At 40.8% G+C, this 20,004-nt stretch overlaps 1 protein-coding gene across 1 annotated transcript; it reads right to left on the bottom strand.

The window, feature by feature from the left end:
- Window positions 1–1,393: 1,393 nt before the first annotated feature.
- Window positions 1,394–14,660, bottom strand: LOC118329008 (myosin heavy chain, fast skeletal muscle-like). The gene is given in 39 exon segments (XM_035662942.1): window positions 1,394–1,411; window positions 1,590–1,721; window positions 1,811–2,011; window positions 2,108–2,278; window positions 2,460–2,585; window positions 3,027–3,230; window positions 3,325–3,633; window positions 3,723–3,847; window positions 4,002–4,167; window positions 4,289–4,472; window positions 4,571–4,767; window positions 5,530–5,648; window positions 5,739–5,865; window positions 5,939–6,328; window positions 6,408–6,498; window positions 6,588–6,733; window positions 7,140–7,316; window positions 7,408–7,650; window positions 8,290–8,545; window positions 8,675–8,811; window positions 9,068–9,191; window positions 9,263–9,380; window positions 9,478–9,565; window positions 9,671–9,750; window positions 9,863–10,073; window positions 10,075–10,170; window positions 10,254–10,424; window positions 10,503–10,652; window positions 10,923–11,041; window positions 11,189–11,327; window positions 11,419–11,522; window positions 11,639–11,737; window positions 11,819–11,882; window positions 11,970–12,062; window positions 12,181–12,295; window positions 12,403–12,430; window positions 12,537–12,693; window positions 14,234–14,377; window positions 14,457–14,660. Coding segments are annotated over 39 exon segments (5,823 nt in total).
- Window positions 14,661–20,004: the final 5,344 nt, after the last annotated feature.

The raw sequence follows: 20,004 nt of genomic DNA, 5'->3' as shown, positions 1-20,004 counted from the left end.
AGATCATTAGACTTTCCCACTGGTTGAGGTCAGCTGGGGCAGGTGAGACATAGATCATCCATGCGGTATGATGAGCCTGGCCTTCACAGCTGTGTCCTCACTCCTGTCAAACTATAGAGCTGTCATAGCACACACTGTTATCCTTCTGTGTTGGTGGTGAAGAGGGAGATCACAGATATTCAAGATACAGGTTACTTCTGTGGGTCAGGCCGTTGACTGTAAAAGAACTTGAATCATCATCAGGTGTCACCAGCAGCAGTTCAGTGTCTATTTGGCTCACAGTGGTTTTAACTGAGACTGATCTCTTCGCTTTAATCTCTGATTACTGCACACAATTTTGGAATCAAATGCAGGGCCAGAACCAGGATTTCACTGAGTCCAAATATGTCTTCTTGCCAGAAACACTAATTTAAAAATATTGTGTGAAGAATCAGACTCAAGTTCCTAGAAACAGTAAGGACATGTCCAGTGTCCTGTGAGATATCTCCAGATCAAATGGTAACTTAAGTTATCTTAAGTCCTTGTTTTAAAGTTTCAACCAAACTAGTTTTTTATACTTATGATTTTTGCAACTGAAAGGTTTAAAACTGAGAATTTATTTCTGTGGCGGAGTCATGAGACATGTGTCTGGAAGGTTTTGAAGTTTTCCTTTGGCTACTTGTACAGTAAGTATAAAAAGCTTGTAGGTGCTGAGTTCTGTTAATTACTCTTACTCTTAATCTGGATGTTAGACAAAATAAATTCCTGTACTGATGAGGGCACTGACAGACAATCCCTCTGGTCTGGTGTGCAGGTTCAAGGATGGAGTGACACAGCTGAACACATGCTTCACCTTAAATCAGTCCCTTGCAGCCTCTCTGATTGGTCCATTATGCTCCTTTGATTATATTGCTCTAATGGTGCTTAATCCACTGCTCTCGTGTTAGCATTAGTTATTGTATGGAGATGAGTGACAGGGAAGAGGACGGCTATTTTAACTCAGGATGTAAATGTCAGCAGGTGTTCTGCTGGATCTGCCCTGATCTCTGCAAACAGATGCTCGACTTAGACGCAAACTGAGGAAGACTTACATAATCGGAATCTACTCCTCTGCCTGGCTAATTAGCACGACAGAGCTTCTACTAATCTGCTAATACACCAACAACTATGATAAACACTGTTTCCATTCCTTTGTGTTGGTATTCAGAAACATTGTTATGTTTGGCTGTACAGTAAATCTGATGAAAGGCAGTAATGGCATTAGATGGAGGAAAAACAGACAAAGCTAATGCTTCACACTGCTTTATTCTGCTACAGTCTCACAGCAAAACTATAAGCTTGATTCATTCTGGTGAGTTTCTACTTGTACCGAGAACTTGCAAAGATGATGTCTTCTGTGTCCTCGCTGCAAGGTCTACTCAGATTCAGCAGCCTGACAGGACAGAACAAGACAGGAGAGGTGGGTAAGGAAAGAAAAGGAAAGGAGAGGAGAGAGGAGGAAAGGAAATATTTAAGTTTTTTATATTAAAAATCTATGGGGGATAAGAAAATAAATTTGCCCTAGGAAGTCAATAAGAAACCAATTAAACCAAACTCAACTATAGTCTTACCTTTCCAAATTCTCTGCTCTTGGCTCTCATCTTGTTGACCTGGGACTCAGCGATGTCAGCGCGCTCCTGAGTTTCCTCCAGCTCATGCTGCACCTTCCGTAGCTTAGCAAGATGAGCACTGGCCTGCTCCTCCTGTAGCAAAAAACACAAACACACTAAGCTAGAATCATTATTTAAAAAAATAGAAGTCTTGTTTTTCATGAGGTCAAAAAAGATCTTACAGCTTCTTCATTCTGCCGTTTGTATGCTTTGACTTTGAGCTGCAGCTTGTCTACCAGGTCCTGCAGTCTCAGAACAGTCTTCTTGTCCTCTTCGGTCTGGTAAGTGAGCTCCTTCACTCTCCTCTCGTATTTACGGATTCCCTTGATGGCATCAGCAGCTCTTTTCTGCTCACTCTCCACTTCACCCTCCAGTTCACGCACCTATAAGGGAAAAGTCCAAACCCCACACACCCAGGCTCAGGTTTCATCTATGTTCTCAGTAAAGCTGCATTAATCTCATATGGACCAGTGTGATACCCTAGACTCAAGTTTCTGGAGCTGTTTCTTGCCACCCTTCATGGCCAGGTTCTCAGCCTCGTCTAGACGGTGCTGCAGATCCTTCACAGACACCTCCAGGTTCTTTTTCATCCTCTCCAGGTGGCTGCTGGTGTCCTGCTCTTTCTTCAGCTCCTCTGCCATCATGGCTGCCTATGAGAACACAGCAAGTTTAACTGTAAAAGTCTGAATGATTATTTTCCATTACAAATACCAAATCAATGCTCATAATTGAGCTGGACCTCACAGCAGTATGCATACAGGCAACTAGGCTGTGTAATAATCACACTATATAAACCAGTGCTGGACATGATTAAAGGTGCATAATACTTACATCAGTGATTGCTTTCTTGGCTTTTTCCTCAGCATTGCGAGCCTCTTGGATTGCATCCTCCGCCTCGCCCTGCAGCTGGCTGACATCTGCATCCAGCTTCTTCTTGGAGTTAAGGAGACTTGTGTTCTGTAGCCAAAGCACAGTTAACAAACTGCAACACTAGCATTCGTTTGGATTTTGGTGTTTCTGGGCACCTCACAAATTCACAATCCAAATTCTAATATTCACTCTTTTAACTCATCTAGCTCCAGTGAAAAATATCTCTTTAGGTGCTAAACACTCTACTCCACAGACGCCATTACAGACTAGCTGGTGAACATAGCTTCTGTAATGGTGTCTGTCAGCTGTTTGGTGCTGGGCAGTGTGTGTACAGTGGGTTCATCAGAGACACATGTGAGTTGGGGCGGTGCCTGGTCTGTTTTTAAGCAGGAAACAACTGGCGACCTGCTCACAAACCTTCTCCAATTTTAGCTAAACAGTACACTAAAATGTGTTCCTGAACACATCTGAGATGGGAAATAGGCAATCGGGTAGCCCTGACTGATACACTGTGATACTGCTGCTCACCTGGGAGTGCAGTAGCCCTACTCTCTCACAGGCATCAGCCAGTTCCTGTTCAGCCAGTTTGCGGCTTCTTTCCGACTGCTCCAGAGCGGCCCTGAGCTCCTCTACCTCTGCCTGCATCAGGCAGCACCTGCGCTCCACCATGGCCACCTGTTCCTTCAGGTCCTCCTGGCTCCGCAGTGCCTCATCCAGGTGAAGGGTTTGTTCCTGTAGAGAGGCAGGACGATAAAAGTTGTATTATCTACCCAAAATTGTTTTTTAAAGTTAATTGTGCTGAAGCTGCCAGGAAACAGTATTTTACTTTGAGGTGGGCTTGTATGTTCCTCAGCTGTTTCTGGGCTTCAGCTGCCTGCCGATTAGCGTGGCTCAGCTGGATCTCCATCTCATTGAGGTCTGTTTCCATCTTCTTCCTGATTCTCAGGGCATCGTTCTTGTTGCGCGTCTCAGCATCTAAGGCGGACTGCATTGTTTCCAGGATGCGCTGGTTGTTGCGCTTCATCTGCTCGAGCTCCTCTTCCTTCTCAGCCAGCCTGCGATCAACCTCTCCTTTGACTTGAGCCAGCTCCAGCTGGACACGTAGAATTTTAGATTCCTCATGTTCCAAAGAAGCCTGGGGAAAAAAAGCTTACATTGATAAACTGGAATGCTATGGTCATGGTGCCATGGTGTAAATAATTCATTTATATTACAGCAAGTTACCTCAGCTTCTTCTAAAGCAGTTTGGATCTCTGTCTTCTCAGTCTCAGTTTGTTTCTTAGTCTTCTCCAGCTCATGGATGGCTTTACCATTCTCTCCAAGTTGTTCAGTCAAATCAGAGATTTCCTCTAAATGTGTAAAGACGTGTCACAAAGCAATATAAATTCACATTTGAACATAACATCCTTGGTGTTTATTCAGAATCATCTGATTCGTTGTCAGCCATGTTCCGGATGAACCTTCCTTTTAAAGAGCGGTATTATTTGACAGTAATATACGTACGTTGCAGGTTTTTATTCTCGCGTTTGAGGGCCTCCAGGTGATCCAGAGCTTCCTCATAAGAGTTCTTCATTTTGAAGAGCTCAGTGCTGAGAGAACGAGCCTCCTTCTGAGCTCCCTCCAGCTCTGCCTGACTCTCCTCATACTTCTGCTTCCACTCAGACAGGATCTAAGGAAGATGCCATTTATTGGTTTGAATAAGGATGATTTGTCAGATTTGATAAGGTTACTGATTAGAACTTTTTGCTTCTAACCAACAATAAAGATTGTCTAGGATATCTGTGCCTTACCTTATCAAAGCTTCTCTGCTTTTTATCCAGGCCAGCTGCTTGAGCATTTGCCCTTTCCACATCAGCCATGAGGTCCTCCACCTCTCCCTGCAGCCTCTGCTTTGTCTTCTCCAAAGACGAGCACTTAGCATTTACAGCCTCGATGGCTTCCTCAGCCTCTTGCAAACGTTGGGCAAGCTTTTTCCTGAGCATAATAAAATAAAGTTGGGGTAATGACAAATGCAAATATGCAAATATCTGGTTTATCTGCTTAATATCTTTGTGTATGAGAACAACTCCCACTTGGCCTCCTCCAGTTCATCATTGCGCTGGATAGCATCAGTTTCATACTTAGTTCTCCACTGAGCCACCTCACTGTTGGCCTTGGACATTCCACGCTGCAGCTCAGCCTTGGCCTCCTGCTCCTCCTCAAACTGCTCCCTCAGCAGATCACAGTCATGGCGGGCTGATTGCAGTCCATGGGCAAGAGCATTCTTGGCCTAACAGAGAGGCACATCTGGATTTCTCTCAAAGTTCAAACAATCTTGTTATCATGAACCTCCTCCTTAAATGGAATATTTCATTATTTTGAGAAATACAAAAAAATACTGATCATCTGCTGGCTCTAGCCTTAGGGTATAGGAGTCGGTCTTTTTATCTGACTCTCAGAAAGAAATGTTAAACTTTTCCTTTAAAAGAAGGGACAGTTCACCCCAAAAATACTTATTTTCTCTCTTACCTGTAGTACTATTCATCCATCTAGATTTTTTTTGTGTGAATTGCAGAGACATAGTTGTAAGCAGTTTCACAGCAGCTATTTTCTTAGCTGAACGTTAGCTATCTCAGTGCTGCCAGGTGAGCTAGGAAAGGGACATTGCTGTTGAGTTTCAAATGTATTTTTTGTGCCATATGGTTCTATTATATTGGAGAGAAGGCAGATATTTAAATGGCCAATATATATAAACAGCACTACAGCTAAGAGGACAAATATGTATTTTTTTTTATTTTAGGGTGAACTGTCCCTTTAAATGTCCTTGGTAGCCACAGTAGATGAATAGTTTATGGCTACGAATGAAACCCAGTAAAAAGTGAGAAAAATGCATCTGAGGTATAATAAATTAGCCAGGTCAATGTGTTTGCCTAGCTGAGCTTACAAGTTCAAACCTTTCTAGCTACCTCAATAAGCCAATCAGCTAGTCTACGGACCTTCAAACATCATTATCACACATTGTTTAGTTGCATAGTGCAGTAATGCCACATACCTTTGTTTCTTCTTCAACCTGCCTCTTCAGTTCCTCAATTTGCTGAGTGAAGGCCAGCTTAGCCCTCGACATCTGAGAGAGTATCGCTTCTTTCTCCTCAAGAAGACGAGTAAACTCACCTGTTGAAGAGGTTTTAGAAAAGGAAGTAATGAAAGAGGGACATGTTTGACTGCAGAAGTCTGTTTAACAAGATTTATCTCTGTCCGTACCGTTTTCATTCTGAAGTCTTGCCCTTTGAGCATTTATTTCAGTGATTAGACGAGTGTTCTCATCGTGTTTTGTCTTATATTCACTCAGTTGGTCTTCCAGAGAGTGACACAGCTTCTCATAATTAATCTGTAATATTTATAAAATAAGTTAGTACCATAATATATTGAATGGATGTACTATCTATACTGGTCCAAATTACCTTTGACTTGACCGTGGCCTCCATGTTGCTGGAGAGGTCATCAATCTCCATCTTGTATTCACTCTTTTCCTTCTCAAGCTTCTGCTTGACACGCTGGAGGTTGTCGATCTGCTCTCCCAGCTCAGCAACGCTGTCAGCCTGCTTCTTCCTTAAAGCTGCAGCGGTGGCCTCGTGGTGGAGGGTCAACTCTTCGAGGTCTCGTCTCAGTTTCTGAAACTCAGCTTCACGCTTCTTGTTCATCTCAATCTGAGCGGCAGTGGCTCCACCAGCCTCCTCCAGCCTCTCACTGATCTCCTCAAGTTCCCTGGAGAGGTCAGCTCTCTGCTTCTCCACCTTAGCCCTTGAAACACGCTCCACTTCAATCTCCTCTTCCAGTTCTTCAATGCGGGCCTGGGTAAAGCAACAAAAAAACAAGATTATTCACTGAATTGCAGCAAATTGTCAGTTAATCCTCAAGTTTCCCAAATACCTGAAGCTCTTTAATCCTCTTCTGAGATTGCGCAGCCACACTCTGCTCATCCTCAATTTTGGCTACAAGTTGGCTGAATTCAAAGTCTTTCCTGTTATGTAAAACCAAACCATGTGATTAAAGAATACGCAAAGTACCGTACTTATCATTATTCTTAGACAGTGCTGCATCAACACATACTTTTTAAGGCGTTCCTCCAGCTGTTGCTTGTCATTTTCCAAATCCATTATGGATTCTTGAGCTAGTTTCAGATCGCCTTCAACCTTTCTTTTAGCTCTCTCGACATCCATGCGTACCTTCTTTTCTTGTTCCAAAGAGCCCTCAAGCTGATACATGGACACAATTTCAGTAAAATGGAAAAAGCCTGCATTAAACCCTCATTAATTATTTTGCAACCAACCTGCAACAACGTTACCTCTGGCAGATCACTCAGAGATGTGGGTGTGTTATGCTAGTAGCAGCTAATGTAGCCCCAAGCTGCTGGCCTCAAGCAGAGATGAGGAGCAGGCTACAGAGGTTTGGTAATCTCACTTCTTCCTAACTTTTTATTTTTATTTTCAAATTTGTAGTCTGACCCGACCAACACTTATCAGACTTCTCAAAGCTGGAGATACAAAAGGCTTTATGACTTTATGGCTTTTTCACACGCAGAAGTACTAAAATAAAAATATTGATAAGAGCACCTTTAAGTTACACATGCTATGATTTCCAAAGGGTAATGGCTACACTTACATCATCAACTTGTTGTTCCAGCTTGATCTTGGCTTTGGTCAAAGAGTTGACTTTGTCTTCCTCTGACTGCAGATCATCCAGTGTCTGCTGGTGGGCCTCCTGCAGGGCCATCTTCTCCTTGGACAACTTGGTGATGGTGTCATCAAGAGTGGACATCTCCTCAGTCAGATTCTTCACCTGAATGTGAAGGAAATAGTAAAAGCAATCTGTTAGTAAGTGTCCACACATCTAGCCTTGGTGTTCAAATAACCACCCAGCAGATACACACCTTGTTTTCTGTGGCATGTTTCTCCTTCTCCACTTTAGCCAAGGTGAGCTCCAAGTCATCAATGTCTTTCTTCAGCTCAGAGCATTCATCCTCCAGCTTCCTCTTCTTGGCTGTCAGCTCTGCATTCACCTCCTCCTCATCCTCCAGTCTTTCGGTGAGTTCTTTGGCTTTGGCTTCCAGCTGAATCTTATTCTTGATAAGTCCCTCACATCTTTCCTCTGCATCTGACAGATTCTCTCCTTCCTGTTTAATAAAAACACAACAGAGCTCTTTCACAGGTGCCATTTTTACATGACATAGAAGGATAAACAGGTGTTACAAATGACCCTAATTCATGTCAAAATGGCTGCTGTGACATAGGTCTATTTGTATTTATGTAGCATACAGATCTACTATAGCCGACTGCATGTGGCGGGCTCTGCAAACACATGTGTATGCCCGCAAACCTCCGTAAATGCAGCTGGTGCTGAGCCAGCATGTGCCTCTCAGGGTTTGAAACATTAAGGTCTGTGGCTGTGCTAACTGCGCATTGCTCCTTGTTGATTAGCTCATTGGTCTGCGGAAACCCCAACCCCAATCACTTCCTTTTCCACCTCCTTCCAAAGCACACAACGTATTTATAGAGACCAGAAGAACATAAAAGCAAGTAGAAAACAGCACATGTGCTTTTACAGTGGTGACAAAAAAAATGTTAACGAGAACCATCATGTTTGGCTTTTCTTGCATTCATCTTCTCCTCCAGACTTCCTTTGTGCGTGCTGTCACATCGTGTGCACACAATGAAGATCACACGTGGGTCACCACACTGAGCATGCAGGAGCTCTGACACATGACTTACATTAAGTGCAATATCTGTGCAATAAACATGATTTCTCTACTTACAGATTGTATCTGCAGACACAAGTCATTCTTCTCCTGAAGCAGAGAGACCATTTTGGCTTCCAGTTCCTTCCTCTTCGCCTCAGCCTTGGATAAGTCCTCCTTACACTTGGCGAACTCCACTTTCATGATGGCCATCTCTTTCTCAGTCTCAGCACTCCTCAAGAGTGGCTTGATCTTGTAGTACACCTTCATCCATGGCCAGTGTTTCACATTCATGAATGAGCGGATATTGTACTGGACTATATAAATGGACTCTCTGGAAAGTGATAGAGTTGGTTCTTAGTTTTTGGGTTGAGCGCAACAAGTACATTCTTACAGATCTACAGTATTTTTTATAAACATATGACCAATGATGTGTGTTGTAATCTACAATAATTCTGATTACCTCCTCTCCATCATTTTCTGAAACTCCTTCCTTCTGAGAAACCCACGACACAAGGCTTGAGTAATGGTGATGAGAGAGGCCAGTTTTTCATCCCTCATCTCTTCTAATAGACCCAAGAGTCCGGCTTTGAAGAACACCTTCAGGAAATAGGAATGTAGGTATATCTAGAGATACTTACGAATACGACATCAATAAATCTTAAAATCTTATAATCAGCAAAAGTGTTTTTATGTGTTTTGAATGGCTACATTTGAAGGTATAGCCCTGAAACCTGCCTAACTTTGATACCTTCACACACACACACACACACACAGACACACACTCAATCACTGTTTAAAGTTGGCATGAGTCAGATGGTCTGGTCTGGACTGCAGCCTTTTCAAAATCATTTACCTTGGTATGCCCAAACTTATACTGCGTGTGATCCACATCAATAGAACCCAAGAGCTTCTCAGCAGCTTTCTTGTTGTCAATGAACTGACCCTCGGGTATCACACTAGCATTCAGTACTTTGTACCTACAAGAAAAACTCTTGTTAGAGAAAAGTTGTTCTTTTAATCCTCAAATAACCTACTTTTTGCCTCATACCGTTGCTTGAAATCCCCGTACAGGATTCTGCTGGGGAAGCCCTTCCTGCAGATCCTGATTCCTTCCAGCACACCGTTGCATCGCAGCTGATGGATAACCAGATGGTGTTCCATAATCCCTAAAGGTCAGCCGGAACCACATTATAATCAAACTGGCTGAGATACTATGTAAATGGTCTGATAAGGAGTGTTTATAACTTGATATTACTGAAATACCTGGCGTTTTAGTTTCATTTGGAATTAGACACCTAACAAAGTGAGGATGGGTGCTCTTAAGATTTGTCATTAGCTTTCCCAGGTTCTCCTGTTAAAGATGATCAATGTCATTAACAATCATTGCTCTACTTTAATATTTGTATAAATTATTCTTACAAATGTAAGATCGAGTATTATTTTATAATATAGTTACCCGGAAGAGGGCTGACACAGTCTGGAAGGATGAGCCCTTCTTCTTTGCTGCTTTCTTAGTAGCACCAGCTCCGCTACCTCCTCCACTAGTATCTTGAAAAAGAAACGTTTTTTTCATTTACATTATAAGGCTGAACCTTGAAATAAAAACATTCAGAATGAACACAATCTTACCCCTCTCTCACATTCTTACCGTCAGATGCAGAATAGGTAATATACAGGAAAGCCAGTAGTTTGAGGCTGGCTTTCTGGTAGAGCTGGACTACAGTCTCATTCAGTGGGTCCTTGTTCTTGTCCAGCCAGCCGCTGATATTGTAGTCCACGGTACCAGCATAGTGCACCAGGGAGAAGTGGGCCTCAGCCTTGCCTTTGGCGGGCTTTGGCTTCTGGAAGTTGTTTGATTTTGCCAAGATGCTGGTCATACAGCTTGTTTTTAAAGGTGGTGTCTGATGCCTTGGGAAACATACACTCCTCTTCAAGGATGGAAAAGATGCCCATTGGCTGTGGAGAACAGAGCTGTTTTGTTTTAACACAAAAAGACATTATTCGTGGGCTTTTATTTATGTCACTCTGTATGAACTAACCTTTTCAATGAGCTCTATACAGGCAGCCAGGTCCATGCCAAAGTCAATGAACTCCCACTCGATGCCCTCCTTCTTGTACTCTTCTTGCTCCAGCACAAACATATGATGGTTGAAAAACTGTTGCAGTTTCTCATTGGTGAAATTGATACACAGCTGTTCCAGACTGTTATACTGAAAAACAAACCATCAGAGTATAAACGTATTATTCATTGTAAGTTCCAGTAAATACACTGCTTAATGCAAACTTACATCAAAGATTTCAAACCCAGCAATATCCAGGACACCAATGAAGAACTGCCTGGGTTGCTTGGTGTCCAGCATCTGATTAATGCGGAGGACCATCCACAGAAACATCTTTTCATAGACTGATTTGGCCAAAGCACCAATAGAATTGTAGACCTGCACAATGACACGTGAGATGCCAACAGATAGTGAAATAAGACTGGGTTCAGCATTACTCACCTTTCAGATTACATGAAATCAAGTAATTTTAATTATAACAAATATTGATTAGTGAAGCTTTAAGATTATCATAGTATTATTTTCTCTCAACTCCATAGTTATTAGCCACAATAAATAGTTTATTAAGGTAAATAAACTATTATATGGGAGTTATATATAATACTAATAAGGGATAATTAGTTCATAATGGTCAGCTAACATACGTACCTGCTGAACAGTCTGCCCTTTGGTCACATATTCATTTCCGACCTTCACTCTGGGATAGCACAGAGCCTTCAGCATGTCAGCAGAGTTCAGACCCAGCAAGTAAGCTGCTTTGTCAGCCACTGATCAAAGACAAAGATCAAAAAAGAGGACTATAAAGCAGAGTGTGATAGAGGAGTAGAAACAGACAGAAATAGATATATACCAAGCACAAAAAGATAAGGAAAGACATTAAAAGATTATGATAAAATGCCATGAATAACAGATACCTTCTGTCCCATCTGGCTCTGCTTGCTCCTCTCTCTGCTTTTGCTTGAACTTCATATTCCCATAATGCATCACAGCACCTGTTAGCTTGTAGATGCCAATCTTCTCCTCTCCAGTGAAGCCTAGGATGCCAATGGCACTCTGAAAGCACATAGTTACATCATAACAAGGCCAGTGTAAGGACCAGTGAATGTCAGCAGTGATGGTAAAGAAGATTACAAATTTGGCTTACGTCTGTGGCCATCAGCTCTTCACTATCATCAATACTGGCTATACTGATCTCCCCTTGGCTAACAAATGGATAGTCGAAAGGGTTGGTGGTGATGAGGAGAGTCTCTGGATGCAAAAATAATGTGCCGGTCAAATCCAAGCCTTTCAGTGTAAACACACTGTGCACACCATACAGAGAGGGCTGTTACAGTAACACTGTAAGTCTGATCTCCTTATGTTACCTATCAGCTCAGGCTTCTTGTTGGACATGATCTGGTAGAAAATATGGTAACTCCTCTCTGCAGCTAGCTGAAACGTTACTCTGGATTTTTCCAACAAGTCTGTGAAGAAAAACTAGATAAGCTTGAAAGAAAAGCCTCTTACAACAAAACACTGCATGTCTCTGTTGTATTCTAACTCACAAGTTTCAATATCAGCGGAAGACAGTTTTCCTGTCGTACCAAAGTGGATTCTTATAAATTTCCCCTTAAAAAGAAAAGAAAATGATGAATCTAGGAAACAGGACAACATATCAGTTATGGGTAGTAGCAGAGCCTGTATCTTTTCACTAACAAAACGTGAGGAGTTATCGTTTCTGACAGTTTTGGCGTTTCCAAAGGCCTCCAGTAGTGGGTTGGCAGAGATGATCTGGTCCTCCAGATTCCCCTACAGCAACAGAGAGGACAAATGCAGATGAAGTGATTCGGTTACAAATATATGCACTGACATGTTATTAGTAGACTACATGTAGCATCAGCTGAGTGAAAATGTATTATAAAATTACATGTAATTTTCCAGAGGCAGCAACATCTTTTTTTCTGTCCCCAGATCCTGCGATTGTCGCAAAGTACTGAATGACACGTTTGGTGTTGACAGTCTTTCCTGCACCAGATTCTCCACTACAGAACAAGAAAAAACACACACACCAGAAACATTTTATTTCCCTTTTTGTTAAAAAAGTATTAAAGATTAAAGGCTGTAGCATTTGCATCGACATGCATCTTACGTGATAAGGATGGACTGGTTTTCTCTATCTACAACAAATAACACCATAGTCATATTAGAGAAGTACCATGCAATGCATCAGAACCTTATAGAAAACTGAATATAACAATACATTTTCATCCTGTTTCAGTTTACCAGTGAGCATGAACTGATAGGCGTTGTCTGAGATGGAGAAGATGTGTGGCGGAGCCTCCTGACGCTTTTTTCCCCTGTAGGCCACCACTACCTCTTGGTTATACACTGGCAGCCACTTGTAAGGGTTCACAGTGACGCAGAACAACCCAGAGTAGGTCTAAAAAATAAACAAAGAAAACATATGTTTGAAGAAGTGTGGATTAAAAATGTATTTAGAAGCCTTAATTTAAAATCAGACAAACATTTTTTGAGAAATAAACAAATGGACCTAAATCATGCCGAGAAGATGCCATCTATATGGAAACATCTGCATTAGTTACATTTCTCTTCTGATTTATCCAACTTTTTCATCCCTCAAAGTCAGCATCATTCATACTGGACAATTCTGCCCTTTACAATTCCAATGCAAACTTCAGTGCCAACACAGGAAGTAGTGTGAGGCATAAAGTGTGTGCTGACTTTCATGCAAGAGACCTGATTTCACGTCCTGTCACAGACCTACAATTAACATCCATCTTTTTATTAACTGTATGTAACCACAGTCTTTCCCCTCACTCAAAGCAAGAAATGGAGTTGCTAAACTTCAACCATACCTTACTTTTAATGTATACATACAGAGCCTGGGAGGTGTCATTGAGAAAAAAAATATTGTTTTTGGCATGATAGAGCCATGTTTCAAGCTCAGTCTCTCACCGCCCAAACAAAGCCACAAAGCCACTCCTTAATGCAAAATATACAGTAGCTGTAGACTATGGTTTTTCCCACATTCACACTCCAATGCAAAAGCCACAATTTGTATGGATTAAGTTGGTGGAGGCACACACAGACATCTCCTAAATCACTACACCTTTTCGTCTGTTTAACCTCTTTCCCTTTGCTGTACAATTTCACAGTTTATCATGCATTTCACTGGCAAATCTTATTGATTACATTTACATTACTGAACAATCCATTTATTTATATTTATTATTAAATACCAAACAGCAGCATGAACAATACAAGTGTCAGTACATGCAGATATTGTATAAAAATTCTTAAAAAAAAACTGGGATTTGACGTACAAAGAACAAATGTCCACTTTCCAACCAAATTCAGTGTCGATCTGGCCATCTACTTCTTTTCACCTGCATATGTTAAAATCCATGCCTACTGGGATGTACAACACTTCCAAAACAATCCCAATTGCAAAAGTTAAAAAACAAACTGCACTATTGCTCTCTGCAGCCAGCAATTCGGTGTATTTTAGCCCATTGAGAACCACTGTATGCAACAAGCTTTATGTGCAGATTGGAGCACAGTATGAGGTTGTTAAGATAATATTTATTCATCAAATAACATCACACTGTAATGTGAACACCCCAAAATACTTTAACTTTTAAACTGTGTTAAAGTATTAATATGAAAATATTTTTTCAGACTTTTAGCTGTCAAATAGCAGTCTGATAATACCTTGTTTAAGGCGGAAGATTCTTTAGGTTGCCAATGAGACCCAACAATCAACTACCTTTAAAGTGAATAAAAAGTAGCTACCTCTTACCTTTGTCGGGGCAGACAAGACAATGCATTTTTCAGCACCATGCATCACAACCTTACTGCAGCTCTAATATTGGTCTACATGGTGTCTGCTGAGCAAACGGCTCCTCTGGCATTCTGTGGGAATGACCATCATCAACTACAGTCAATGTTGCATTACTCACATAGATCATCCATGCTGCATAACGCTCTTTGAGGTTATACAACACAGACGCTTCATTGAGATGGGTCATCATGGCCATGTCCTCAATCTTGTCAAACTTGGGAGGGTTCATGGGGAAGACTTCGTCATCCTTCACTGTTACAACCTGTGAAGAGAGATGTGGCCTTCATCAGCAGAACAATAGAGAGCGTACAGACGACTTGCTTGGTCCACAGCTAACGTACCTGTCCTAGATCAGTTTTAACGGTTGCTTTGCCGCCGTCTTTGCTTTGCAGAGTTCCTTTGACAAACAGCTCCTTTGGATCCACCACAAACACTGCGCTTTTGGCATCAAAGGGCTTATTTTGGCATTCGATTCTCTCTCGTTCAGGTCTCCTCAGGTATGGGGCAGCCTCACCAAACACGCTCATCTCAGCATCCGAACTCATCTCTGCAGCACACCCCAGAGGGGACTGAAAGGTCCGGGGCTAAAGGTTAGAACGGTGAATCTAATATCGATAGAAGTCAATCAGTCATCATAATCAATACCAGCTCCTACCTCTGTGGGCTACAAAAGGTATGTATCCTCCACCTAGAGACACCTGGATCAGAAACAAGATGAAACCCTACCAGTAAAGTCAGTATCTATCACACCCACACCACAATGAAACAATGAGCATGCCCTCACCAGCAGAAGTCCCGGCTGAAAAATGTGGACAGCTTTGACCATTAATGCTTTTATAAGGTCCCTCTCGGTGCATTAGGAGACACAGCAAACACCTATATTTAGGTCAAAGCCTCAAATGAATGTGGGTGGAGAGAAGTGATTAGTTTGGCATATGATATCATGGAGAGGTCACTGAGCTTTTGTTATAAATCCATGGCGGAGAGCAACTGTAGCTCAAGAAAAGAATGAATGCCAAAGGAGGGTGACCTCTGCCAGAGATTCAGCGCTCACGTAGATGCTGAAATGTTCCAAGCACGCAGACAGCGACACCGTGTTTGTTTAGCATCTTCACTGCTGTGTTTGAAGATTATATCCAAACAGTGCTAATAACAATCATCTCTACTATTAATAGCTATTACAGAATTTTAAACTGACATATCCATATCCATATAAAGACATTCTTTATGAGGTCAAAGTGTACATGTAAACTTTGAAGGTGTTAGAAACTTTTGTTGTTGTTTTCCACTTTGGCCAGGTTGGCTGTTTCCCTGCGTTTCCCAGACTTTATGCTAGGTTAGACTAACGATGCACACCCCAACTCCAGCAGGTATTAATCTAATTTAATTCTCCAATCTAATGTCATCAGAAACAGGACTACTGCAAATGAACTATTACATAAATGTGTATAGTGTGTGTTATTTCATGATTCTGACATGATTCTGTATATTGTGTATTTTGTTTTTCATACAGAATTCATAGAACAAGCTTTCCTGTCTTGTCGTAGCAAGGGTTTTGACATGAAAAGATCATATAGGGAAAACGTTCAGTAAGAGTCTGTTGAGCTAATTTATATAGTTACTGTGTTCAAAGGGTTAGGGCTTATAAACTGTTTTGAAATATTACACAAAATGCTTCCATGCTCCCAGTGATTGCTGTGACAGGCTTATTTAAAGGCATAGCTGATGAATCCCTCAATAGAAATTCTACCCAGGATTCTCTTGGGGCAGCTTTAGAGATTAGAGTGGACTAATGGTCCTCTTTTTTCTTCTGCAATCTTCTCCCAAACAGGGACACTGCAGGACAGCAAGGCAAATAATTCCCTTTTATCGTTAACTTTAAGAAATAGTTCAGTGTTTTCAGAAGTATTTCGTAAGTGTGACTCTTGTGTTTGTGCATTAAGTACAAAGCTGGAGCCAGGATGTGGTTAACCTATCTTACCATAAGGAGTGGTCTGGGTCCAAAGTTAAAAAAGATACAGCTACCAACTGCTATGAAGCTTACTAATCAACATGTTTGTTTGGGAGTTACGCACTGGAAATATGTCTTAATGAACAACAATTTATCCATCTGCCCAAGTACTGCTGTGCTGCTTCCCTGGCTTTACCATGAGTTACCATACTGTCAGTGAGTGAGTCACTGGTGGTACAGGTACTCTGGATGGCAAAGTTGTGTCTCATGTTATTTGGTCCAAGTCATTTTTTCAAGTGGAAGGTAAGGCAAGGGAAGTAATACTTAGTGAACTTTAGAGGTGTTGGCAGGCATCATTCTTGAAATTTGGCAGGAGCCAAGCTAAACGTTTGCCCTGCTTCCAGTCTTTATGCTAAGCTAACCACGTCCTGGTTCCAACTTTGAATTGAACATACATACATACTGAGACTGATATTGATCCTCTGATCTCACAGAAAGAAAATAAGCATATTTCCCAACAAGATGCTCTCTAATTAGATCTGTGATGATTTCTTCTTGAGTTAGCATGCTTGGTTTTGGCAAAACTGTGTACACATGCAGCCAGATGCCACCAGGCCAACATGCATGTGTACCAGGGTAACAGGATATCAAAATGACTAAACAAGTGAAGTGAGGTCTTCAAACTGTCACTCATTTGTAATTTGCGTGTCATGAGAGGGAGATTAGATGGCTGTAAACTGACAAGAAGGGTGCTAAATCATGAACAAGCAGCCAATGAACCTATGGCTTACACTGCCTCCATCTTAAATATGGGTTACTTTAGGGAATTAATCAGGAATGAGATATTCTTAGGAACTGTCCTCAAAGGGACTTTGATGCTCAGTGTGAGGACAATGACGTAATGTGGATTATCACTGCAGCCACAAATTGCCTTTCATTTGCCTTTTTTAACTGGCATGTGTGTTTCTATTGATTGAATAATGGCTTCAGACATTTTGAATATGGCCTCCTCATGTCTCAGAAAGCCAAAGTGAATGCGGTGGATTGCAAACGAGTTCATCCTAATCTTTAATGCAACAGATGGCAAAATCTCATGGCTTATGAGTTAATGTCAAGTCGAGCTCAAGTAGTCTAAATAAAGGGCTGCTAAGCAGAGGTCACACAGTCCATTATCTACCACAGATGCACTTTGATATCTTTTAATGGACAGATTTTTACACTTGCTGCTCCCAGAGATACAACTCATTATCATCAATAATACATCCAAGCAATACAGTTTGATATATTGAATAGATTGCCCTAATATGTAAATTAATTTCACATTTCTGTTTATTCAGTTAATAGATCAGTCTAGATCTCTTTACACTCATGCATACTGTCAATTTCTGATGCATACTGAATGGTCTTAAAGGTCCAGTGTTCTACTGGAAGAAATGGAATATAATATTCATAGATATGTTTTCATTAGTGTCTAATCACCTGAATATATAAACTGTTATGTGTTTGTTACCTTAGAATGAGTCTGCCATGTTGAACCCACATCAGTGGATCTGAGAGAGAGTCTACTTGTGGAGTTGGATGCTATAAGTAAATAGGTGAACTGCACTCAGATGGAATATTAGTTGAGCAGATCACTAAAACCAAATTGATTAGATTAGATAATTTACTGTGTTGGTCTGACCAGATTGATCATATTGTCTCTATGATAGGAAAGGGCATAGCTTTTTCAATGAAATGTTCTGCATATGTCTTATCTTCTGTTATGAAGGATGTTGTTCATCCCTTGTCCTGTCATACCTGGAGTACTGCCCAGTCATCTGGTCAAGTGATGCTGAGAAACATCTAAAAAAAATTCAAATTGTACTGAATCGAGCAGCCAGATTAATTCTTCCTTGTTCTTTTCGTGCTAATGTGTGTGAGATGCAGAAATTATTATCCTGGCTTACTGTAGAAGCTACATTGAAATTTAGTCGTCTGCCGAAATGAATATACACTGGCTCTTGTCATGGGTATATAACACATCAAGTAATCACTGGTCATGCGGCAGTACCAAGTCTACGAACAAACTGTACGATGAGAACTGTTGTATAGAGCTAACTCTACTTGGAATATGCTCTCCATCAACATCAGATGGATCAAAAGTAGATATTCTTTCAAAAAGTCACTTAAAAAAGGCTGATGAATCTTATATAGATGTTATTTTGCTATTGCTGTTTTGGAACCTTTTTGGTTGTTTATGGTATATTTATTGTTTTGGTGTTACAACATTGTAGGCACCTGTTAATGGTTTTCATATGTAGAATCATTTCACCATTCATTATTCAGCTTGCTTTCGGGTTTCCTCTTTTATTGATACTGTATGATTTTAAATTGTTAAAAAGACTAGCAACCAGCAATGGGGGGGGGGGGATCCAATTCAAGAATAAAGAATAAATAGTCAGCTTGGAACAATATTTTCCTGCAAAACAGTATAATTTCAACATTAAAATCGCTTAACGTCCGAGAATGCTCTGAATCTGCAATCGATCTTTAAGTTTTTTCTGTGGGACACAAGATGTTCTCTCCGGGTCACTGTAAAGTCCATTTCACTCAGTGGATGTGGCACTTGGGTGCTCAAGTTTTACATCCACTGTACAAAGTTGCCATACTGGACCAGGACTGACTTCCAAGTATTTGTGATGTCACAAATCATGCTGGTAGGCCCCGCCCCTTAAAATCAGATGTTCAATGAGCACAGAGAAACTTTCCACTTTCAGCAGTTGAATGTGAAAACATCCTTCTAGTGACAGACTCTGCACTGACAGCATTCAAACAGCACACTGTAGGGACAAGAAGAAAATACTGTTTTGTGGAGTAGGACTTTTAAATGTTAGAAGGTAATCTGAATACACTTGCCACTATTAAGTCCATGTGCAATAACACTAAAGGAGCATTATAAGGGAACAGGCTTTTCCTTACAACTGAAAATGCAGACAACAGTGCCCTCCAGTGACACTGCTGAGAGAAACCACAGGCACTTTGGTATCTTGTTTGAAGATGGCATCATATGTATTATGTCTTGCTGCAGTGGTGGACTGCAGTAAGAAGGGCACAAGCTGCATGTGGTGGGACACCAGCATACAGCTGAACAACACTAATGTATGATTTATTAGAACTGGATACCAGACTCAAAGATGGCCCCCAGTCACTTAAGTGATTGGTTGGGACAAGGAAAAACTCCCCAAAGAAAAGTTTAACAGATAAAAAAATGGGAGAAACCTCAGCAAGAGCAACATGATGGACATGCAACAGATGTCGTGTGTAGGGAATATAGTAAAATTACAGTATGAGATTGTTAGTCAGATTTATTATTCTATAACATTATCTGATAGTTTGTTATTGTTATTTTACACACTAAATATATGATCAACAAATAGAATATAACACAATATAGATTACACTATTCACAGTAGGCTATATAAAGTAACTGAAATGAGCACAAACCCTGAAAGGACTAGGTGCATGCAAGAACATTTTGTTGATAATATTTCTATATTTTTTACTTTGGTGAAATGAATGCAGAACTTTTAACAGCGTCTCAATGTGGTCTTAATAGTATTACTTAACTACAACATTCTCAATTAGAGAATGGTTGAAAATAAGGTACACTTCAATGGAGGCCCATTCACATTCAGGTATGTTTTTTAAATTTATAATCACCTTAATATAGGAATTGTTGTGTTTCATTACCTTAATTTCATGTTTCTACATGTTTCTACAGTACCCCAGCAGGAATAAACCAAACACTAGCTCTAGCTCTACTTCCACTTGCACTCCACTCCATTTGCACTGTTTACTGTTTGCAATGTTTACTGTAGCTACTGTTGATTTTATACTGTTAATTTTCTATATTATATACATACAAAATACTTTATATCTTATCTTTTATCTTATTTTTG

Source organism: Morone saxatilis, unplaced genomic scaffold (assembly GCF_004916995.1).
Source record: "Morone saxatilis isolate NCDOM2014 unplaced genomic scaffold, NCSU_SB_2.0 Contig1, whole genome shotgun sequence".
Lineage (NCBI taxonomy): Eukaryota > Metazoa > Chordata > Actinopteri > Moronidae > Morone > Morone saxatilis.
The sequence above is the reverse complement of the archived record's forward strand: the minus strand, read 5'-3'. Positions and strand labels throughout refer to the sequence as shown.